At 42.6% G+C, this 24,802-nt stretch overlaps 1 protein-coding gene across 2 annotated transcripts in view; it reads left to right on the forward strand.

The window, feature by feature from the left end:
* SNX24 (sorting nexin 24) overlaps nucleotides 1-24,802 on the forward strand; it is a 163,876-nt gene that overhangs the window by 93,065 nt on the left and 46,009 nt on the right. For both annotated transcript variants that reach the window (XM_082724438.1, XM_082724439.1), the window contains exon 3: nucleotides 8,201-8,305. In XM_082724438.1, coding sequence (XP_082580564.1) covers nucleotides 8,201-8,305 — 105 coding nt within the window. The remainder of the gene's footprint in view (nucleotides 1-8,200; nucleotides 8,306-24,802) is intronic.

The raw sequence follows: 24,802 nt of genomic DNA on the forward strand, positions 1-24,802 counted from the left end.
AGTCAGAGAGGCAGGCAGATAGAGAGTGAGAGAAGGAAGCAGGCTCCCTGCTGAGCAGAGAGCCCCATGTGGGACTCGATCCCAGGACCCTGAGATCATGACCTGAGCCGAAGGCAGCGGCTTAACCCACTGAGCCACCCAGGCGCCCAAGACTCATTTTTTATAAAAGGAACCACATCTTATCTTTTTTATCTTCCTCACTGCCTGCTAGTGTTGGGCTCTTATTGGGCAGTATTTGGCAAATGGGATGTTTGGAGGATATTATGCATATTTATGAATTACTGGAGGAATAATTGGGGTGAAAATCCTGGTGACACGGAGAGCCTTCAGCTTGCACATGCTTCCCCTGTGCCCCTGCGACCTCTGCCCACATCCCCTAGAGACAGGCAGTTGGAGTGGCGGTCCTTGAGAACAGCTCGACCTCCTTTAGCTCCCTAAGCCTACTATCATGGGAGTGGGGAGACCAGCCTCGCCGGCAGGGCCAGCTGCTGAGTCTGTGCCTCCCCGGCTGTTGGCTCTCAGCTCCAAGCCTGGAGGTCTCATGGAAATAGGGAGCTGGTTCATTTCTAAATAAACTGCCCTCTTTCTTGTGACTGCCTCCTTTTGGCTTGAATAAAATGTTACATTCTTGTATTCGAATTAACGAAGTACACATTTCAGAGGAACCCCAGAGCTGCCTTATGGGGTTAAACCAGGAGCATGACACCATGGCTTGTGTTTCTAGAGGGAACTCTAGGGGCAGAGGGAGGCCAAGGTGGAGTGAAAGATTGACTTTTACCCTAAAGGCTCCCCCCTCTTCCCTTTTTTGTTTCATTTCCATCTTTTTATTCATGTGCTCTGGAAAGTATCTGTGTTCCTTTCTGGAAAATGGTCACTCTTGGTGTGCCTGGGTGGCCCAGTCCATTGAGCACCCCACTCTTGGTTTTGGCTCAGATCATGATCTCAGGTCCTGGGATCCAGCCACACGACCGGCTTGGAGCTCAGCAAGGAGTCTGCTTGAGATTCCTTTGCACTCCCGGTTCTTCTGCTCCTCCCCAACACTCATGCACTCTCTTTCTCTCTCTCTCTCTCTCTCAAATGAATAAATAAATAAAATCTTAAAAAAAAAGAAGAAAGAAAGAAAACGGTCACTATCACCAGTGTGTAAATGGCACATCTGCGTGGAGTAAGTTCTGTGTATTCTCTTCTCATGGTATGAAAAAGAAAGAGAGGGACGCCTGGCTGACCGGCTCGGTCTGTGGAGCCGACAGCTCTTGATCCCCGGGTTGTGAGTTCAAGCCCCACGCCGGGTGTAGAGATGACTTGAAAATAAATAAATATATAAAATCTTCACACACACACACACACACAAACCCCAAAAAAATACAAAGGAAAGGGAGTAATCACCCCACGTGAAGGCGACAGCTTGATGTATTGTGGAATTTGGGGACTGTCGTTGTGGACCAGAAAGGCCACGTGGCCGGACGCAGCCTGGCCGAAACAGTAAATCATCGGAGGGAGTGACAGACGAGTATTTATCTTATGAGCAGCTGAGCCCTGCTGGAAACATATTGTCTTGGGTTTGTCTCTCCTCATCTAAAGCCATTCATTACTCACCTACAAATGCTGTCACAGGTCCCCGCAGCTACGATGATCGGTTTCCTGCACACTCCTGACGTAAATAAAAAGGAAAAGTGTTTTCAGGACTGTATCTTAAAGATTTTTTTAAAAAAGAGAGAGAGGGAGAGACAGATAATGGAGTTGATTTTCTATTTTACAGTGTAAGCCATGTCATGATTCAGTAGTTCTAAAGGCAGTTTCTTTTAGCTTTAACCTGGAACGGAATAAGCTTATTACCACAGAATAATTGAGCATTTGGGGCTTTGTTCCTGTTTGAGAAATACCTCACATGGTAGAGAGGTGAGAGAAGTATTTATTTCCTTACAGACAGTCATAAATTGTTTCTCTCTCCTCTGTTCCTCCTTCTCCCCCCCTTCCCCTCTTACCTCAATATTGGATCAGTCTCATCAGTAAATGAACATGGCATAGGATTTTCTATGTAACACAATAAAACCCACCTTTGAGGGGCGCCTGGGTGGCTCAGTGGTTTAACGCCTCTGCCTTCAGCTCGGCTCAGCAGGGAGCCTGCTTCCCCCCCCTCTCTGCCTGCCTCTCTGCCTACTTGTGATCTCTCTCTCTGCCAAATAAATAAAATCTTTAAAAAAAAAATTTTTAAATAGAAAACCCCACCTTTGACTCCACACTTCTCTCCCATGTTGCCCCCCATTACTCTCCTTTCTTGGCAGAATTCCTTGACAGAGGAGGCTCTGGTTTCCCACTTCTTACTCGCTCTTTACCCTCGCTGGGTGCAGCCTGACCGTGCCCACTTCTTGGAACACTTTGCTGCCCAAACCTGTGGTTTCCACCCCTGCTCCGTGAGGGACTGCCTGCTTTTCCACCCTGCCCCTCGATGTTGGGGGCTCTCAGCCCTTGGATCAATGCCCCATTGGAGTGGAACAGATCACCACACACTCAGCAACATAAAGCAAGATGACTGTATCCGCTCGGAGTTTCTTTGGGTCAGGAGTCTGCAGTGCAGGTTTACTGGGTTCTCTGCTTAGGGCCTCATCATGCCGACATCTGGTGTCGTCAAGGCTTTGTTCCCATGTGGGCTCAGGGTCCTCTCCCAAGCTCATTTTGGGGAGACTCTGTTTCTTGCTGTTGTGGGACTGAGGCCCCTTTTTGCTTGCTGACTATTGGCCAGGGGTAGCTCTCAGCTCTTTGAGGCGACCCCCGAGTCAAAGCCATGGGGCTATAATATGACAAAGCCTGAGGTCTGCTAGGACTGCATCTCATAAAAGGTAACCTGCTCAAGGGAGTGACTATCCCCCACCACATTCACAGATGCTGTCTGAACCCAAGGGAAGGGATACTGTAGCACATGGACCAAGAGACAGGGGTCTGGGGGGTTGTTCTTGTATTCTGCCATTGCTATAATTTTTTTTCTGTCTGTGCCAATGGAGAAATTCACACTGTCATCTAGTTCCATGGTTCTGGATTCCACTTGGAGATCCAGTGCCCAGATCTATGAACCATGAAAGACTATGGACTCTGAAAAACAATCTGAGGGTTTTGAAGGGGTGGGGGAGTAGGAGGTTGGGTGAGCTTGATGGTGGGTATTATGGAGGACACGTAGTGCATGGAGCACTGGGTGTGGTGCATAAACAATGAATTCTGGTACACTGAAAAGAAATTTTAAAAATTAAAAATTAAAAAAAAAAAAAGAAGAGTAGAAAAGTAAATCTGTCTTGTTTTTTTATCTACCTGCCTACCAGTTCTCTCTATTTGCGTGCCCGGTGGGCCTCCTGTTAAAATCACCAGAAGCAAACAATGGATTCCTTTATGCCAAGATTATTTTTGGTTGGATATAACAGAAAGTTGACTAGGTTTCTTAAACAAGTGAGAGATGATTCTCATCCAGCAACAAAACTAAAAGCAGGCAGGTCAAGTTGATGTAGTAATTCCGCAGTATCCATGTTCCAACCTCCTTTTTCTTCTTTTTTAACCTTTGCACCTGCCTTGCATCCTTCTGGTTATAATGTAGCTGCTGTCCCTCCAACCTTGTTTCTGCATTTCTGTCAGGATGAAGGGCCATTTTCTTTTTTTCTTTTCTGTCTTTCCTTTTTTTTTTTTTCTTTTCCTCTTCTTTTTTCTTTTCTTTGTTCTGAGCATCTTTTCTTTCTCCCTACCCCTACAGAGCCTCTACTTGTCCTATTTCCACTGTCAGAACCATAGATAGCATAGATAGCCTAAATCACCCTGGTCTTTTGCCTGGATTTCTTCAGCAGAAGCTTCTGACTGGTCTCCCCACATTGACTTCTGCCCTCTTACAGTGCATCTTGCTTATGAAATCTAGCATGACCTCCTTAAAGTAAATTTCTATGAGGTCATTCCCTTGTTGAAGACATTGACTAAGCTTCCCATACAAAATGAACACAATTTCCTACGTAACCTCCAAGGCCCTACAGTGTGCAGTGCTGCCGCCTCCCTGAATCCGTCTCCTCCTGGCTGTGTCCCGAATACCAGGCTTGGCCCCTGCTTCCCATTGCTCCATCTGCTGTAACGTTCCTTCGCCAGCTCCTTGCCTGGCTCCCCACCTGCATGATTCCCATCACTCCTCAGACATTCCCACCTCACACAGTCCTTCCGCTCCCACCCCTTTCTGTTACTATCTGCGCCCACCCTGTTTTATTACCTCATGTATTGTTTCTCGTCTTTTCCTGGTATGTGAGCCCCACACGCACCAGGAGTGTCTCTAGCACTGGACTGACATGGAGGAGAGGCTCAGTGTCTTCTGCTCCATGACTGCCTTCAAGGGCTCTTGCTCCCCCCTGGAACTGATCTTTTCTAATAGAGGATTATCTCTTTGATCATTCGTCTTCCCCGTATTATCTACTGCACGAAAGCAACCTTCTCCCAGAAAGTCCTTTCTCCAAATCTGCTGTCCGGCAATTCCCTTCCTCACACGGATGGGGCAGAGCTTTGAGTCCTGATCCTCTTCTTTTTCTTCTTTGCTTTCAGCTGTTTTCGGGAGTTACAGCCTCAGAGTCCTTTGTATAGAAGAAGCCGTAGAAGGTCAAGGTGCCCAGTGGGTTCTTAATCTGAAGATCTGTATGAAGTCACATAATTCTTCCATCATTTCTTTGAGAATTTCTTTTCTCCTTTATGGAATGCTTATTGATTTTTTAAAAATTAAACTTCCTGGATTAATCCTCATGGTGTTTTTCTTTTCACCTAACTTTGCTCTCACTCTCTTTTGTTGTATGGTTTGAGAGACGTCCATGATTGTATGTTCTACCCCTTTTAATTTTTTACGTCCGTCTCGTGTTTTTTTAATTTTCTAAAAAAAAAACTCATTCTTTTTTTTTTTTTTGTAATAGCAACCCCTTCTTGTTTTATAGAAGCAATATCTTCTCAAAAAAAAAAATAAATAAAAAAGAAGCAATATCTTCTCAAATCTCCCTGCAGGTACTAAGTAGATATCAAAGATCTCCTCTGTTACTTGTTTTCTGTGGAGTTCATTGTTCCACTTGTTTTTCTTGTTCTTTCTTCTTTGTAGTGCTGTCTTTGCTGAAATAGCTAGCCTCAGTTGCCCATCCAACTAGAGGAATTATTCTTGGTCTTTGTCACTGGTACCTCTGCCTTGGGTATGCTTGCCTGGTCCCTCTGTAGGGTGTGTTAGCTGGAGGGGCGTCATCATAGGGAGTGAGAGGAGAGAGCCAGCTGTTAGAGTGGGGTCCCCACGGCAGGAGGAGTAGAATGGGATGCCATCATTCTGCCCGTATCTTTCATTTGTTTTCCTGAGGGACACTGCCCCTTTTTTATGGGGTAGGGGTATGAGTACTAGAGATGCAGCCTGGTTGCTAGCCCCTTGCTTATGGAGGGTAATGGTAGAGTGTCCATTGGCACAAACCATGATGTTGTGTCATCCCAGTTCTTGGCTCTGCCCTCCTCTTACACCAGTCCCGAGCACAAATCTCTCAAGTCTGCTGAGAAGACAAGGGTCTCCACTCTTTGCGATTCCTTTCTTGAGGTGGCCTGGCCAGGGGCTTCCTCCCCTCTGTTTTCTTCATTGACATACTCCTGCTTTCTGTCTTGTAGAAAGTTCTTAATATCCTGGTAATTACTTCTTCTCTGCCCCTTTGCTTTCATTCTTCTATGTCCCATTACCTTTGGCTTTTTGCCTTTTTTTTTTTTTTTCCTTTCTTTTTTGGAAGTCTATCAGAATTAAATTCAGGTACATAAAACAGAAAGTCCAAATACCAGTACCCCTCCCTTGCTTCTAGGACCTGTAATAAATCTTGTGACTCTGTGTCCCTTCTGTGGGTATAATGAAACTGTACCTTTAGTCAAAATAAGCCTGTGGGGTTCATTTCCCCATTGTAGGAGCTCAGATGCTTAGGGCTTATGCCCCTCCCTCAGCAGGTCATAAGCTATATATTCTTTTTTTCTTAAGGTTTTCTTTTCTTTTCTTTTTTAATAAGATTTTATTTATTTATGCATGTGTGTGAGAGAGAGAGAGCCAACACAAGCAGACAGAGAGACAGGCAGAGGCAGACAGAGAGAGAAGCAGGCTCCCTGCTGAGCCGAAAGCCTGATATGGGACTCCAACCCAGAACCCTGGGATCATGACCTGAGCTGAAGACAATGGCTTAACTGACTGAGCCACTCAGGCATCCCTAATCTGTATATTCTTTTTTTTTTTTAAGAGAGATCACAAGTAGGCAGAGAGGCAGGCAGAGAGAGAGAGGGTGGGGGGGGGGGGAAACAGGCTCCCTGCTGAGCAGACAATCCAGGGTTTCAGGGTCCATCGCAGCACCCTGAGACCATGACCTGAGCTGAAGGCAGAGGCTTAACACTCTGAGCCACCCAGGCGCCCCGCTAATCTGTATATTCTTAATCGGCTCTGGCTTCTCACTACAGTCTCAGTAAGTTTTCCAAGTTTTTAATTAGAACATTAAACTTCATTCTGCTTTAGTGTATCAGTTTCAATATTGCTGCTGTAACATATTAACATAATCTTAGTGGCTTAAAACAAGACAGATTTACTTTTCTACTCTTCTTTTTTTTTTTTAATTTTTAATTTTTAAAATTTCTTTTCAGTGTACCAGAATTCATTGTTTATGTACCACACCCAGTGCTCCATGCACTACGTGCCCTCCATAATACCCACCACCAGGCTCACCCAACCTTCCACCCCCGCCCCTTCAAAACCCTCAGATTGTTTTTCAGAGTCCATAGTCTTTCAAGGTTCATCTCCCCTTCCAATTTCCCTCAACTCCCTTCTCCTCTCCATCTCTGTATGTCCTCCGTGTTATTCCTTATGCTCCACAAATAAGTGAAACCATATGATGATTGACTCTCTCTGCTTGATTTATTTCACTCAGCATAATCTCCTCCAGTCCTGTCCATGTTGATACAAAAGTTAGGATGTTTATCCTTCTTGAGGTCAAAAGTCTGAAATGAGTTTCCCTGGGCTAAAATCAAGGCATCACGAGACTGAAGGGAAGCATTCGTTCCCCTTCCTTTCCAGCTTCTAGAGATCACCTGGGCTCTGGACCCTTCTTCTGGGTGGAAGCCAGCCATGTAGCATCTTCCAGACTCTCCCTGACTCTGACCCTCCTGCTTCCGCCTTACAAGGAATTTTACTATTACACTGAACTCACCTGGATCATCTAGGAGAGTCACTCCATTTTAAGACCCCTAATTTAATCACCTCTGCGAAGTGGCTGGCCTTGTAAAATAAAGTAACATTCACAGATTAGGGTGTCAATGTCATAGACAGGCTGTGCCTACCACAGGCAGCTCTAACTCAAGTCCCAAAAGAATTTTCCTTTTTTATGTGGTTCCTTCAGACTGCTGCCCAGAAAGGCTTAGCAGAGAACCATGATTTTTCTTGAACAGATTTTGGACCTAATTCTTAGGAGCATTGGAAGCATCAGTCTTTCTCTTTTAAAAAGCTAAAGTTCATTCTGTTCCAGACTTTTGAGAAACTTTCCAAATGGTGTGGTCTAGTTTGCATGGCATTTCCAGCAGGATGGTTATAAACATTGCATTCTATTTGACTTTTTACATGAACTTATATGTAGAAAGTCTTTTCATCAGAAAAGTATTTCTTCTGAGCAAAATTTCTTTCTATTAATTGATTTTGGAAATTCTAAACTACTTTACCTCCATATTGATGCACTCACTAAACTTTTCTTTTTTTGCAATTACTGAACATAAATTTTTTCAGAAAAAAATAATTCTAGTGTGAAATACTAGATGATACCCAACCATAACTACTACCAGAAACCCCAAACTCTTATTCTGAAACCAGAACATTTAGGATAGCTAAATAATTTTTTTAAAGATTTATTTTATTTTATTTTATTTGAGAGAGAAAGAGACTCTCCGGCAGGCTCTGCTGAGCAGGGAGCATGACACAGAGCTTGATCCCTGGATCCTGAGATCAACCTGAGCTGAAACCAGGTGTCAGACCCTCAACCAATTGAGCCACCCAGGCGCTGCTGAGAACTTTTTAACAAAATTTAAAAATAATTACATTTTCTTCTGTCTTTTTATTGGAGATAGTAGTGGTTCATTTTCTTTTATTGGTCTTCCCCCATCAAAGAATGTGTTTATAGCTGAGACATTTTTTTCCCTGTTTCTGTCTTTATAGCTGAAGAAATGTATAAAAACTCCAGAAATCCCTTCTAAACATGTTAGGAACTGGGTCCCAAAGGTATTGGAACAACGGCGACAAGGTTTGGAAACATACTTACAGGTAAGACGTGTTTAGATTTTCAGTTAATACAATGTAGCTTAAATAAACTTGTATCTCAATATTCTCACAACTTATGGTGAGATGCTAAGTACATCAAGCAGTCAAACATTCTCGATTAAAATAAGAAAGGCTTAAAATTATAAATATGTTGTTGGTTCTTTTAGCTTTAATCAGCTTCTAATTGTAATAATGTGAATGGAGGAAGTAAAAAGTGCGTGTCACTGTAAAAACCAATGGAGAGAGGGTCTGTCCATTTTTTCAGTTCAACTCTACACATTACTGTGTCTTTGGGTTTTTGTTTTGTTGTTTTGTTTTGTTTTCTCTCCAAGAATTGTTGCTTTCTCCTAGCATTTGCCGAGCTATGGGGTTTGGGTTGCTGGGGACATAGAGAAACTGAATTTTCATTGGGTCTGGCTAGTCCATCTGTGGAATCATGTTGAGAATTGAAGTATAAAAATTGCCTCTGATGAAGGACCAACCTTGAAAATTAGAATGTGTGCTTTTAAAAGAATGCGTTCATGTGCTCTTTTCTGCCACTGAGAGGAGCAAGCAGAACTATGGAAGTTGGAGGATAAGACAACAACTTGTCTGGAGTAAAAAGGAAAAGCAAAAGGAAGGTTAGAACAATGTCATCTTCACTGTTTTGCTTTTTTTTTTTTTTTTTAAGATTTTATTTCTTTATTTGACGGAAAGAGAGAAAGAGCAAGCACAAGGGGAACACAGGCAGGGGAAGTGGCAAGCAGAGGGAGAAGCAGGCTCCCCACTGAGCAGGGAGCCTGATGCGGGACTCGATTCCAGGACCCTGGGATCATGACCTGAGCCGAAGGGAGAGTGTTAACTGATGGAGCCACCCAGGCACCCCTGTTCGTTTCTCGGCTTTAAAATACAAAGGGCAGGGGCACCTGGGTGGCTCAGTGGATTAAAGCCTCTGCCCTCAGCTCGGGTCATGATCCCAGGGTCCTCGGATCGAGCCCCGCATTGGCCTCTCTGCTCAGCAGGGAGACTGCTTCCTTTCCTCTCTCTCGGCCTGCCTCTCTGCCTTCCTGTGATCTCTGTCAAATGAATAAATGAAAAAAAAAATCTTAAAAAAAAAATAAAATACAAAGGGCAGAGGCTTAGTATGAATATTCTATGTCCTAGTTGATCCGCAGAGCACCACAGAGGGCAGGTGCTGGGACGGCTCAGGCCAGGTGCTCAGCCACGACACTGATCCCCTGAGAGAGATGTGTGGGACCCAGTGAGTGTGACCGAGGGGATGAGGAAGAGAAGAGCTGGACCTCACCCAAGGATTACGGCTTAGCCATGATGATCTCTCCCTCTGAGACATGTGATGTCGCAGAAACAGCAGCTCATACTGTGCTTTCCACGAATAATACCGCGCGACCCCTTTTAAACTTTCACGCCAGAATAGATGCTGTGTAGACCGGTCACTGTTGGCTCTGGGAAGCCAGCACACGGTGCGCATGACAGACCTTCTGGGTGGTTGTGCCTGAATCGCTCTCGGTTAGAAGTTGTGGAGAAGCTGGCCCCGCAGGCTTGTACTCGGTGGTAAATTCAGACGACTCTCTCCCAGTACAAAGATGCCAGGAGTCTCTTGGTGGCCTTGTCTAGTCTTCCTGTCTTGACAGCGTTCAGCAAGGAAAGCTGACGCGCTGAAGGCCTGGCGAGCATCTGAGGAGGGTTGTCTGTACTGTTCTTGTGCTGCTTTGGGGCGCTGTGGATAGACCCTTCCATGTGTCTCTCTGGAAGCGGGAGATGAAAGGAGACAGGGCCACAGATGACAGGACCGTGTGTGGCGGCATTTTTGAGGCTGTGTATACGGGGCTGTGAGACTTCCAGAGATCCTGGCAACACTGTTGGGCAAAACCAAACCCAAAAAAACCACGAGACTTTAGATGTTGTATGCAAAGGGTAAGAATTCATGTTCTCTGTAATTAAACGAAATAGGTAAACAATGCATGCTTATAGGCCACATTTTCCACAGATATTGTATATCTTCAGGCTTTCGCTGTGAAGCGTGCTCCTCTTTTTCGTCCCGCTGAATTTGACACATGACTTCCATTACCCCTCAGTGTAAACAGTTTAAGTTTGTACTTTGGATGTAAATATGCAGATAAAATCATCTGGCACAGAGAGGAGTTTACAATGACTCTCAAATTGAGCTTAGAATTTTCTATTCTCAGAAATAGGGCTTGAAAGATGTGGTTGGGGACCGAGAGGGCTTGCTTCCTGTCGTGCATTTAATATTCATTTTCTTGTCGCTCGGGTCCCCGAAGAGGTCTAAGGAGCTCTCTCGTCTCCCTTCTCTTCCTGATTCCGTTTGCGGGCAGTGGGCGTTGGATGGAAGTTGTTGCAAAGATGAGTGGGAATGCTTTATCAATGTCAAATGAGATGAAAACCCTGGGTCGCATGTCAGTTTGGGATACCTTTTGATGTTCAAGTCTCTGTAGGAGTAAGACAGTCTCGGCGTGCGCTGGACAGGATGGCCCTGTTCTGGCCTGTAAAACTGAGAAGGTGTTCACACCCCACTGCCGTAGCACCTAAAGCTCCCGGTGACGTTAGAATGTTTTCTGCTCCATGGGGCGCCTGGGTGGCTCAGTGGGTTAAAGCCTCTGCCTTCGGCTCAGGTCATGATCCCAGGGTTCTAGGATGGAGCCCTGCATCGGGTTCTCTGCTCAGCAGGGAGCCTGCTTCCCCCTCTCTCTCTGCCTACTTGTGATCTCTGTCTGTCAAATAAATAAATAAAATCTTATTTAAAAAAAAAAAAAGAAAAAGAATGTTTTCGAGTCCAGTCTGCCTCTTGCCCCTTATGCTCAGGATTATCTTTCTGGCCTCAGTTTCCCAGCGATAGAACAGGCAGACTAGCACTTGAGAGGGCCACCGAAAACAACTGTGCCCCTTGTCCAAAGATCGGCTAGTACCTTCAGGACCACGGGGGAGTGGGACAGCATTCCCTAAGGTTGCCCACACTGATCTTCTATTTTAGCGATGGAAAAACTGAGCTCTGGTGTGGTTACGAAACATGCCTCGCACCCTGGAGTTCATCAGTTAAAGGCTGGACTGAAATTTTAGTTTCCTAACTCCCTCGAGGCTCTTTTCATTCTGCATTGTGGATTTCCTAATGTCTCAGCCTTGACATAGTTTCACGTAAGGATATATTTATGAATAATCATAAAAGAAAAGGCCGTATAATCATAAACGGTCACAATTTAATTAACTGCCCCTCGACTCCTTTGATAGATTGATTTTTTTATTTTTTGTTTCTGTTTTGTTTTGTTTTTATTTTGATTGGTATTTTTTAAATCTGTAACTTGAATATGTAGAATCCTGTGAAAACTGTCAGCATACATCTGTTTTCCCTGTTAAGCCATCTGCAGAGAAATCCACATCTTAAGAAGAATATATTACATGGGGGGGGGGGGGTTCCAAAGTGATTTGGCCCTCGGGCATTGTTTATAGAATACATCCTGCTTGTTTTTTGTTTTTTGTTTTTTGTTTTTTTTAGGATTTTATTTATTTGATAGAGAGAGAGAGTGGCAGGCAGAGGGAGAGAGAGAAGCAAGCTTCCTGCCAAACAAGGAGCCCATTGTGGGGCTCAATCCCGAGACCTCTGGGATCATGACGTGAAGCCGATTCCTAACCAGCCGAGCCATCCCAGAATACATACTGCTTTGAGATGACTTCCCATTTTTCTTGAGACCCCCTCTGAAATAAAAGTACAAAAACTCCACAAGGAAGAACCTCCACAGGTCCATGCATGGATAGGCAGGGGGGAAATGGATCAGCATAGGACAAAAAATCTTTAACAACTTTCCAGAAGATGGAATGTCCCGCTGGTGCGTGAATGGATACAGCAGAGAGCAGAAAGCAGCAGCCCTGAGAGCCTGTGGTAGAGGCAGGAGGCTACCTGCCCGTGGCTTTGCTGGAGAATTTCTAGATTCAGAATTGGCAGGTGCAACTGAGAATCAGTGGGGCCATTCAGAGTGTACACATGGGACAGGTGGCCTGGCCACTTGTTCTCTATAGAATATAGGCAGCTTGATGTTGGTGACTGAACAAAAAATATTTTCAAAGACTTTTCTGTGCAAAACAAAACAATACACCGAGATATTAAGTAGAATGACCATGGAAAGCTAAGGCTTCTCGTATAGATAGTAGGGCCCCCAGTTCACAACCCTGTCTCTGCCAACGGAGCCGGGAGGACAGCTGACCACGTTGCACGCTCCGCCCACACTGTTGTTCCACGTGGAAGGAGGTCCAACAGAGCCACAGAGGAAAACCCACACACGCCCCGCCCCCCACTGCTTTCTTCAGGGAGATCTGACAACCGGGGATCACCAGGCCTTTGAAGAACAAAAAAGACTGAGATGAACTGAACCACTGGCTTGTCAGCATAGAGATAATTCACAACACAAAACATGTCCGCAGAATTGGTTTAATAAATCTAGAGAGCTGCCCCAAAGCCTTCCATCCAAAAGATGACACTAGGAAATTATAAGTCGAGCGGGCGGGGACCCAGAGGAGTTCTTGGGATTTGTTGTGTGCTCCCACTGGCACTATTACATAGCTGCCCTCCATGTGGGAAGCCGTTCCCAAAAGTACAGCTACAAAATCTCTCCATCAAAAGAAAAGACGCTGCGGATCTATCCAGGTCTAACATCCTGGAGTCCTAGAAAGAAAGAAGAGGGGAAACTACCCAAGTAGAGGAGGGGATAATCAAAGGAAAATCGTTGACCATTTCCCCAAGCTTGGGGGCTGGGAGCTTTTAACGGAGACAAGGTGCAGAGCATCAAGAATGATGGAAACCCACCAAAGCTTAGACACATTGGCAAAATATCAGTATGTCGGAGATGAAGATCCATCCATACTCTTCCAGAAAAGGAAAAAAAAAGTGTGGGCGAGGTTGAGGTTCACTGGTGGTTCCATTTCCTTCTCCGAGGCTGGTTTCCTAGGCGGATCCTTCTCTGTTCTTCCGTAGCAACGTGAAATTGCTAGCTGGCTTGGTTTTTAGACAGCCATGGTCTGTGGGAAGTTTGCATTCAGACCGTGTTGCATCCGTTGCAATACTGAGAGATTTATGTTTCTGAGAAAGGGACCCACGTTCGTAGGTCACTTCCTTGAGAACAGCAAAGGCTTATGTTTTCCTCTTTTTCCTAAGGAGGGAACCACAGTTAAATACACAGGGAGGGGCAGCTGGGTGGTTCAGTCAGTTAAGCGTCTGACTTCGGCTCAAGTGCTGGCATCGAGCTCTATGTTGGGGCGCCCTGCTCAGCGGGAATTCTGCTTCTCCGTCCCCCCCCTCCTCCCCCACTCATGCTCGCTCTCTCAAATAAATAAAGTCTTTAAATATATATATATATACAGGAAGTGTTGGGAGGTAGAGTGAAGTGGCTCGTAGAAATCGTGATTGAGGATGATCTAAGCTAAAAAATAAAATAAAATAAAAGCCTTAAAATTCACTGGAAGAAGACATTTGCCCAGCTGGTGTGGGGCGTGTTCTCTAGTTCATGCAGACTGCAGTCTTCAGAAGACCTGACTACCTAGCTAGCCTGCCCCTCATGTGTCTTTAAAATCATGCAAGACGGTATACTGTTCTGTTGAGCCAGGAGTCTGCCGTGGGCCAGAGTTTTGGTGGGTTTTATTTTTGTTTGTTTGTTTGTTTGTTTGTTTTTTTAAACTGGGCTAGTAGTACACAGAGCATTTATTAAAATTGACGCTATGGGCTTGACAGTATGTCCTTACTAATTCTTGAGGCAATGAGCTAGAAGTTCTATATAAGTGAGCTATATGAAGTTTGCTAAGCACGCTAATCAATCAGACTTGGCTTGCTGATCTCTAAGAAGAAAGGTGTGTTAAAATGTCCCACTTCCATTTCTGTGATTGCTCCTATGATAGAGCAAAGGGCAACCATCCCTGCTTTCTCTTGGCCCCTCTCTTCCTGAGTTTTTGCTTTTCTTGCCTGCTATTGGATTGGTGGCAGATCCCCCACCCCCCAACCCCACCTTTTTCTCTTTCCATTTTCTCTCCTCTGTTAGTTTGTATCTGTTCTTGTTCAAGTTACCTGTTTTCTTTAGTCTCCTCCTGAACATGACAAGGACCTTGGGATGTTTCAAGTCTGATCAGTCTAGATACGGGATGCTAGGCTGACAGCCTTTTTTTTTTTTTTTTCCCCTTTAGCACTTGGAAACTATTGTGCTGCTCCCTTCTGGTTTCTGTGCCTTCTTAAAAAAAAAAAAAAAAAAAAAAAGTTCCCCGGCCATATTATTGTTTCCCCTCTCTATGTAAGATGCTGTTTAAAGATGTTTGTTTTCAAGATTTTGTCTTTGTCATTGGAAGCTTAATTATGGTGTGTTTCCGTGCATATTGCTTTGGGTTTTTTTTTGTTTGTAGTTCTCTTCTTTCTTTCCCCTTCCTGCTCTCTCGTCTCCCTCCACGGCTGTGATAATAGGAATACGTGGCTTTTTGCTCTGGTCCCACAGAGACCTGCGTCTTCTCTGTGGTTTTGTTTCAGACTTTTTCTCTCCATTGGTCAGATAAGGTCACTGATGTTTTTTCTGTCTTTCCATTTGCTGTCTTTTTCCTCCGCTCCTTCCATCCTGCTATTGAACCTGGTCCACGGGGCTTTTTATTTTGGTCACTGTATTTTTCAGTTCTAAAATTCCCACCAATTCTTCTTTATAGCTTTTATTTCTTTGCTGACCCTTTATATTTCTTTCTTTTTTTTTTTTTTTAATTTTACTTATTTATTTGACAGAGCATGCACAAGCGGTGGGCGGGGCAGAGGGAGGGCGAGAAGCCGACTGCCAGTTGAGGAGGGAGCCCGACACGGGGCTTGACCCCAGGCCCCTGGGACCATGGCCTGAGCCGAAGGCAGACGCTTAATAACTGAGCCACCCAGGCGCTCCCCTTTATGTTTCTTTGTTGAGTTTTCATATTGTTTCTTTTGTTTCAGACGTGTTCATAATTACACACTGAAACATTGTTACCAAAGCTTCTCTACAGTCACTATCAGATAGTTCTAACATCTTTGTCTTCTCAGTGTTGGCATCTATTGATTGTCTTTTTCATTCAGTTTGAGATCTTCCTGGTTTTGATATGATGAATGGCTTCCCTTGATTCCTGGACATTTTTGCATTATGTTACGAACTCCGGCTCTTCTTTAAACCTCCTGTCTTGGGGCTCCTGGGTGGCTCAGTTGGTTAAGCATCTGTCTTTGGCTCAGGTTACGATCTCAGCAACCTGGAATCGAGTCCCACACTGGGCTTCCCTACTTGTCAGGGAACCTGCTTCTCCCTCTTTCTCTGCTCCTCCCCCTTCTTGTGTTCTCTTTCCCTCTCTCTCTGACACAAAAATAAAATCTTAAAAAAACATATTAAAAACTCCTGGGTTAGTTGCTTTTCTAATGACACTGCTCAGTCCAGAGAAGGTGGGATCTGGAGGACTCTGGCTTCTTTCAGCTAGGTAAAGACCAGATTCCCCATTTGGCCGTCGTTGACTTCTGGGCTGGGCGGGGTGTCCTTCATGACTGCTAAGAGGACGGGAGTTCTGGCTCCCCACTGTATATTCACTGACCCTTGGATAGAGCACATTACCAGCTTGGGCAGGGGATGAGAGTCTTGGCTTCTTGGCTCCCTACTTGACATCTCCGATACCATCCTAGGATTGAGTGCCTTGTTGCAGCTTCATGAGGGTGGAAAGCTGGGCTTCCCACTGGGTTTCAGCTTCCGACTAAACCATCCCAGCACCCCCCGGCTTGAGTGGCAGTGGACCAACAGTCTTTTCTGTGGTGCTTGTGTTGAGTAGAGTGGTCAGTGTCTTAAGGTTTTCTGCCTTGCTAGGTAGGCTGTCTCTTTTCCAGTCTTTTCACTAGAGGAAACGGGCTCTTATCGGGGCTTGACCTGTCTGCCTCTCTTCTGGCTTTTTCTGCTCCAAGTCAAGATACATGAGGCAAAAGGAAAACCCAGGAAAGAGAAAAACTCACCACTGTGTCATTCATTAGGTGCTGCAAATTTCATTTCTTCCCTCACGCTTAGATATAACGTCCAGTATAATGCGTGAGTTGTATTTGGTAGGAAGAAGTGTGAAAAGTGTATCTCTTCCATCATAATAGAACTAGAAGTCTATCCTTCGACTTTTAAGGGTTTTTTTTTTTCTTCTATAGGGGCGCCTGAGTGGCTCAGTGGGTTAAAGCCTCTGCCTTTGGTTCAGGTCATAATCCCAGGGTCCTGGGGTCGAGTCCCGCATCAGGTTCTCTGCTCAGCAGGGAGCCCACTTCCTCCTCTCTCTCTGCCTGCCTCTCTGCCTACTTGTGATCTCTGCTGTCAAATAAATAAATAAATAAATCTTTTTTTTTTAAAATAAATAAATAAAGATGTATTTATTTGACACAGAGAGATATCACAAGTAGGCAGAGAGGCAGGGTGAGAGAGGGGGGAAGCAGGCTCCTTGCTGACTGGGAGCCCAATGCGGAACTTGATCCCCAGACCCTGAGACCATTATCTGAGCTGAAGGCAGAGGCTTAACCCACTGAACCACCCAGGCGCCCCAACTTTTAAGTTTTAATATTGTGCTTTTTTGCTTGAGAAATTCTATTTGCTTTATCCCCCCGCCACCTGCCAAATCTGCTGGATGTTTGTGTAGGGGTTAGTCTGATCTTTTTGAGCACCTTAACTCTCAATTTTTCATGAGAAAAATGGTAATCACCATTTGTTATTTGAATCCAGTGGTCCATTTTTAGTGTTTTTATAATTTTAAGATTTTTTTAATGAATAATTTACAGAAATTCAAATAAGGAGAAAAGTGGAAGACAATGTCACTAGAATTTTGATTGGAATTTCAACATAGCAAACTCAAAGTCAAAGTCTTAGTTTCCTCTTTTTTAAATGGGCAGCAGCATCCTTCAAACAGTATTCTTAACTGATGAATGGGTCATGAATTGTTACACATGAACCTGAAACATAAATCATCTTTTAAGCACTGTAAAATCTTCAGATTTCACATATATCTCTAATTTATATATACAGGTTATATGTGTGTGTGTGTGTGTGTGTGTGTGTTTATAAAATATGTTCCAGTTTATCATTTCTTCTGGTTCTTTTTCTTAGTCATGATTGTTGAAATCCATATCTTTGGAAACCTTGGTGGTTAGTAGATTTGTTGAAGAGACATATCTTTGCTGCATTTTTGCAAAATACTTTCCTTTTTCATTTTACAGTCACAACTAAAATGACTAAACTGTTTTTTAAAAGATTTTACTCTTCACTGCTGTTTCCTTCTATCCACCTTTGTATATGCTTTTGTCAAATAAAAAAAGCATTTGTTAAATAAATCTTGGTGCACAAACACCACAAAAAGTGGAAAAAATAGTGTTCCACATCCTTTTAGCAAAATGAAATGGTCCAGGTTCTTGATGCAAAATAATGTATGGTAAGGTTCTTCCTTTTGAATGAACAGCTCCAAGAGAATACTGGATTTCCTTTTTCATCATTGATCCCTAAGTATGAGAAAATTCGTCTGAGATCGCATCTGAAATCTCACGATCTGTGATTTTACCTATGAAAGGAATTTTGCTATATATCATGGAAAAAACTAGTCACATGTGGCTGAAGAACATTTGCACATTTGAAATGTGGCTGGTCTGAATCAAGATGTTCTACACAATAAACACAGATTCCAAAAACTTAGTACAAAAAAGAATGTAAGATATCTCAATAGTTTTTATTTTTGAAGTCATATTTTAAAGTCATATTTAAAGTAATATTTTGTATTTATTGGGTGAGACAAAATATATTTACTTGTTTCTTTATACTTTTTTCTTGTGGCTACTAGAAAATTTAAATATTAAATATATATTTTAAATTATTATAAGGTATACATGTGGTTTATAGTGTACTACTTATGGACTGTGGTGCTCTCAATTATTCCTGTCTTTGTTGTCATTGTCTGAGTCTCCTAACAACTGGAAAACACTCAATTTTTTTTCTTTCCTATTTTGAGTATAAAAATTAAAATTTGAATATTTAACTGTGCTCATTGAAAACTTTGCCAGTAACTTCAAAGATGATGTTTCCAGGACACCTGGGTGTCTCAATCAGGTAAGCGTCTGCCTTCGGTTCAGGTCATGATCCCAAGGGCCTTGGGATTGAGTCCCACATGAGGTGGGGTGTGGGGGGGAAGGGTGGGGGGTGTCCCTGCTCAGCAGGGAGCCTGCTTGTCCAGTCTCCCTTTGTCTTCCCCCCTGCTCATGCTCTCTTCTGTCAAATAAATAAAATCTTGGGGAAAAAAAAAGATGTTCCAGACACTGAAAGATGTTGAGTATTTTGGCAACATAGTAAGAAAGCTAAAGTGTGTTATAATGTTTCAGTCACTGGGTGAGAAGTGTAGGGTAGGCAGAATTGAGCTGAGAGCAACAGAGTAAGTGAAACTGAACTGAGATTCAAGTCTCATGTTTTCAAAGTTCACTTACCAGAGAGGGGCTCCCTCTTGCTTTATCTCAGCAAAATTGCAGAGCACTACAAATCGTAACCTACTGGGGTTGTGAGTGGTCAGAACGGGAAAGGTGAAGTTTACAACAGGTTTCTGTTCAAGATCTGAGCATTATCATTAAGTCAGCTTTACTTTGTAAAGCGGTTTTCTCGTCATTATTCTCATTTATATAATCATCGATATTTACAAAGATGAAAATTGTCGGGCGCCTGAGTGGCTCAGTGGGTTAAGCCGCTGCCTTCGGCTCAGGTCATGATCTCGGGGTACCGGGATCGAGTCCCACATCGGGCTCTCTGCTCAGCAGGGAGCCTGCTTCCTCCTCTCTCTCTGCCTGCCTCTCTGCCTACTTGTGATCTCTCTCTGTCAAATAAATAAATAAAATCTTTAAAAAAAAAAAAGATGAAAATTGTCTTCTGTAAAATATTTTCTTTTTTTTTTTTTTAAGACTTTATTTATTTATTTGTCAGAGAGAGAGAACGCGCGTGCGCACACGCTGGCAGAGTGGCAGACAGAGGCAGAGAGAGAAGGAGGCTTCCCACTGAGCAAGGAGCCCAGTGCGGGACTCGGTCTCAGGACCCTGGAATTAGGACCTGAGCCAACAGCAGCTTAACCAACTGAGCCACCCAGATGTCCCAACTTCTGTAAAATATTTTCATCCTTTCTTATTCCCCACCTCTCACTTGGGTGCTTTTTTTTCTCCCCCCCTCCTTTTTTTTTTTAAAGATTTGATCTATTTGAGAGGGGGAGAGAGTGAGTGAGAGAAAACATGAGCAGGGAGAGGAACAGAGAGAGAGGGAGAAGGAGATTCCCCACCACTCCCCACCAATCAGGTATCTGATCCCAGATACCTGACAGAGGGCTCTATCCTGGGACTCTGGAATCATGACCTGAGCCGAAGGCAGACGCTGAACCAACTAAGCCACCCAGGCTCCCCCACTTTGGTGCTTTTAAGTTATTCACATGTATCTCTTCCTAGCCATCCAGCACTGAGGAGTAATTGAAAATTTCTGTTTTCATCTACCCGTGACAACAGGGTAATGTTTTAATGAAGGTGTGTGATGTTAGAGTGTCGCACAGAAGCCCTATGCTGTGCCCACGACTACCCCACATCCTAGAGCTTAGGTCCTTAGAGCTTTGAGTTTCATTCACAAATGAAGAAGTGGTATAATGGCAGTTTGGGTTCTTACAAAGGCGTTCCTTTAAAATGCAACTGAAGTGAAGAACAAGATCTTACGTCTTGGAGGTGTGTGTGGGGGGGGTGCACTCGTGAAGAGGGATGTACAGTTGGAACTTGGCAAAATCGCTGGAAAAGCCTATAGAAGTAACAGTATCTATGAAGGTCCTGCTTATAACATGAGACACACTGTTCTTTGTTCTCGTTAAAGATTGTGAGCGGTGTGTTAAATAATATTAATGGCTGGAATTGTCAGTACTTAACAGTACTTTCCCTGTACAAGTGATTTTATTGATCGATACCGACTCAATGTAACGGGGGCAGATTATTTTTACTGATTTTATCGAAACCTTAACCAAGTTTGTTAGTGCGCCACATATCTTTAAATAGATCTAGATGATGATGTAGATTAAGAAAAGCAAACCACCATCCATCTCCTTTTGATCTGTTAATAACTGAAATCCATCATTGCTAGAGAGTGCTTTTAGATTGTCTTGCGCATACGTTTCTGTGGTGCCTGCTTAGAAATCCTGGAACCCTGTTTCAGCGGTTGGTTGCTCGTACAGGAAAACCCTAACCAGAATGTGGCAGACAGGTTCGTCATCATAATTGGTGAAATAAAAGACAAAACGGGGAGAAGAAAAAACTTCGCAAGTCTATTTCCTAAATTTCGTTTTTGTGTACAGTGACCTATAGATTCTTGGGCTTTGTGATAGTTCTTTAAGACTTTTTTTTGTGTTAAGCTGAAGAAACTGTGAAAGCTGTAAATACTTAGCACAGTATATGCTATTTCTTCTCATATGATTTAAAGATTTACATTTTAATTATAGAGAGTTCTGGTACTTATTCTCAGTTGTGTTTTATTTTTCTCCGTGATTTGCTTGCTTCCCCTGATCTCAACATGACATGGACTCCATTTAAAATAATTCTTAGTACAGAGAAATTTTTAAAATTTTTGAAAGTAGCCATATATATTAATTCTTTAAAGAAAGCAGTACCCTTTACATTTGATGGAATAAATTAAACCATTATTTTAAAATTTTTTATTAATTTTTAATAAATATTTTATTTTTAATAAAGTTAATTAAATGTTTAAAAATTTTTATTTACTTGAAATAAGGCATTCTTGCTTCCTTTGGGTGGGTAAGCCTGCAGAGAAGTGTGATTTTTCACGCTCTGAGTGAGCTATGGATAATGAGCTTTAGAGGTAATATAGTTCAGTGGACTTAAGGTCAGTAATGGCAACTTGAGAAGCTCTTGGAACCTCAAGAAACGTCCATGGAGAGGAATCTGTGTAGAAGGGAATGGATTGGAAATAAAGCACTCCAGTGTACTGGGGACCCAAAGCTTGATCAGGCTTCAAACTTAAAACTTTGGGAAGTTTAAAACTATGAATTATCAAATTTTGATTAAATATTTTATTGACTATTATTAAATATAATACAATACAAAGATGATATAATTACAACTTATTAAATATTTTTAAAAATCCAACGTCTCAATGGTCTTAAAGTTGGGTTTAGTGCCCTAACCTAGAGTTCTGGGTTAACAAGGTGACTGTTTGCAGCTCAGTCCTCAGTAGTGATGTCTGGGCTTCTTGGCAGGTTCACGGCTGCATGTTTTTTCTAGAAAGGGGGCAGGGGAGATGTGGAGGTATTATCACACAGACTTGGACTCGTTTCTGGAAAGCCAGCTCAAAGCATAGTCACTGATGTCATTTCCTGTGTATGGACACAAAGCCATATACTGCTTTTTCTTCACATTCAAACTTCCACGAAAATGCGGATGCTTTTTTTCTGATAAAAAAAATAATAATCATAACACCCTGAGCTAGCATTCTGTGGTCTGTGAGTATTAGTTCTTTTAAGATGGCTGCAGTGGGCTTGAATCCCTCTTTGGTACTACAGTTTTTCATTCGCAGAAGGTTTTGGGAAAGCTCACATTATTTTTGAGACTTTTCTGGTTTTTATTTTATCAAATGTGTGTGTGATGGACTCCTGAGTTTTAAAAGAACTGGCTTTTTTAGTGAGGTTCACTTTTAGCTTGAGGACTCCACCTTAATCAAAGAAAGATCACTACCTCTCTGTTCCACAGTAATTTATTTTCTGATATAAATCATCTTTTTCTTCACAGACATCAAGAGTTCTCCCCTTGCAGATGAATATATTTTTACTATGTCAGTATTTTTGTTATTGTTCTGATTTATATATGTGTGCCTATTAAAAAGCTTGGAAAAATGTAAAGAATAAAAATAAAAATAGGGATGACTGGGTGTCTGCCTTCTGCTCAGGTCATGATCCCAGGGACCTGGGATTAGGCTCCCTGCTTGGTGAACAGCTTGCTTCTCCCTCTCCCTCACCTTCTTCCCCTGCTTGTGCGCGCTCTCTCTCTCTCTCTCTCTCTCTGTCTGTCAAATAAATAAATAAAATCTTTAAAAATAAATAAATAAAATAGAAATAATTGTCTGTAGTTCTTCTCCTCAGACCACTGTTAAGGAACCTGGGGCAGTTTTTCTTCATAGAGGACATTAGATGATATGTACAGATAATTTGGGTTGTCAGAATTTGAGGATGGGGTGCTCATAGCTTCTGGAGGGTAGAGTCAGGGATGCTGCTAGAAATCTTACAGTGCAAAGGACAGCCCTCAACAAATAGTCGTTTGGTTTAGAACGTTCATAGTGGCATGGCTGAGAAGCCCCGATAGAAACATCTCAAAATCAGAATGTGCTTCCTTTGCCTTTTTTCTGTGTGTATTTGTAATCCTATATTTTAATATATTTGGTATGTCACCTCTAATGCTTGATAAGTTCTTCTCTTAAAAACCTGTCACAAATCTGCAGTGAGGAAAAAAACAGAAACATAAAACCATATCATAGGCATTTACCGTAACTGTGTTAAGTATTCCCTTAAGACAGGCTTTTAAAAATATCTTAACTTTTTTATTGCTAAAATTCTCAACATATAAAAAATAGGATAATATAATAAAATTCCAGATACTCATCATCTGTCTTTAATAATTATCAACTCAGGGACAGTCTTACATATATTCCCAAACATACCCCACCTTCCCATATTATTTTGAAAAAAACGCACAGATATCTTTTATCTATAAATATTTCAGTATGTATTTCTAATGGATAAAGGTTCTTATAAAAAACTATTTTAATAGAGGCTCCATAATATTCCATCCTATGGACGCATTATAATTTGTTTAAGAGCCAGCTCTTAAATTTTTGAATTGTCTTTAATTTTCAAACTGGAGTGTGTGGGGTTTGTTGTTGTAGCTCTCCATATGGTATATTCTCCTTGTTCTACAGGTGAGGTAGAAAGTGTGCAGACTAAGCAAGGGAAGAATGAGCGCGAGACCCTTAATTTCATTAAACACTGTGTAACTGGTAAAGATTAATGTCCATATCTCTTGCTAATTCTTTCCAATTACTTAGTTCATATAAATTCCCAGGCCTGGTTAATTATGCTGAAGTCAGGTAGTAATTTTGAACAGTGTTCCGACAACAAGGGAATTTTCCTGGTCTAACCTTGCCCTCTCCCACAGACTCTCAGCAGATTAGGCCCTCAGCCCGGAGTCCATTCATTTTCTGCTCAGGCCTAATTGCGGCCGACTGGCTGCCACAGGTTCCTGGATATCCGCATGGAAGCAGGCAGGGACTTCGGAGAACAAATAAGGAAAGATTAATTGTTTGTTTGGGTTCCTCCCAAGAGAAATGTGGGTGCTTAATCAAGAAAAATAATTTCTTCTGTTGATTTGGCTTATTTGGAGAAAAGATAATTGTGTAAAGGTAGGTGCAAAATGATGCCTTTTCTAAGAGGTATTGCCACTTACCTACACAAGAGACAAGGGTACAGGGAAATAAATGTAAGACACGGACAAAATGGATAAGGATGGCCCACATTTCTCATAGTAAGTAATCTGGCTGTTGGGGTTTCATTTGGACCAATAGTGCTTGCTAGAATTGTCATTTGTTTTCTCTGGATCTTTGGAAAACTAATCAGGGAGACAATAGTGGGGGAAAAAAAATCAACAACCCTTTTCCAAATTGTTCTTAATTGCCGGAGTACAAAGTGAGCTAAATGCTGTGATGTTTCTAATTAAGGAACCTGTTTCAAGCAAGCACTATTAAATCTATCTTTCCCAGTCTGATAAATAAGCAATCAAAGAGGGGAGGAGATTAATTGAGAGCAATTAGTTCCGGATTCCTTAAAACAGGGGATGTGAACCAGCGTTAGTAATGGTTTTTGACAATTTTGGATATGTTAACAGTGTCACGTCTTCTAGCCAATCAGAAAAGGAAATTGATGAAATGTTATCATATTGTTTACTATTTTTAGTGTCAAAAACCGCTTACTTTCCCAAATCTCAAATTATGTGAGAAAGACTTTTGATACGTTCTAAATCATTAAACTGACCCTTGAATTTAGTGAATGCATTGAAAGAGAAATGTATATTGTCCCTCTGACAGGAAGAAGTGAGTTGTAAACACCAGAGGGTCTACACTAGGCGGAAGTCAGCATAATTCTTCTTTGAAAGACCAGCTGGTAAATATTTTAAGTCATTCAGGCCATACAGTCTTTTTCATAGCTACCCACCTCTGTCATTGTAGTGTAAAGGCCTCCATAAGATGTTACTAGAGGGTACTTAACAAAGGAGAGGGCCTATGTTCTAATAAAACTTTATTTAGAAAAGCATGCAGCCCATCACATTTGGCCCTTGGGCTGTGGTTGACCCTTGCCTTTAGAGGCCAGTGCAGATTGGGGCACATGGCCAACAAGAGAGGGCTGGAATACAAGAGCAAGGCCTGGCATCAGGGGGATGTGGGTTCA

The sequence above is a fragment of the Mustela nivalis genome, assembly GCF_964662115.1.
Source record: "Mustela nivalis genome assembly, chromosome: 3".
In the NCBI taxonomy this organism is placed as follows: Eukaryota; Metazoa; Chordata; class Mammalia; order Carnivora; family Mustelidae; genus Mustela; species Mustela nivalis.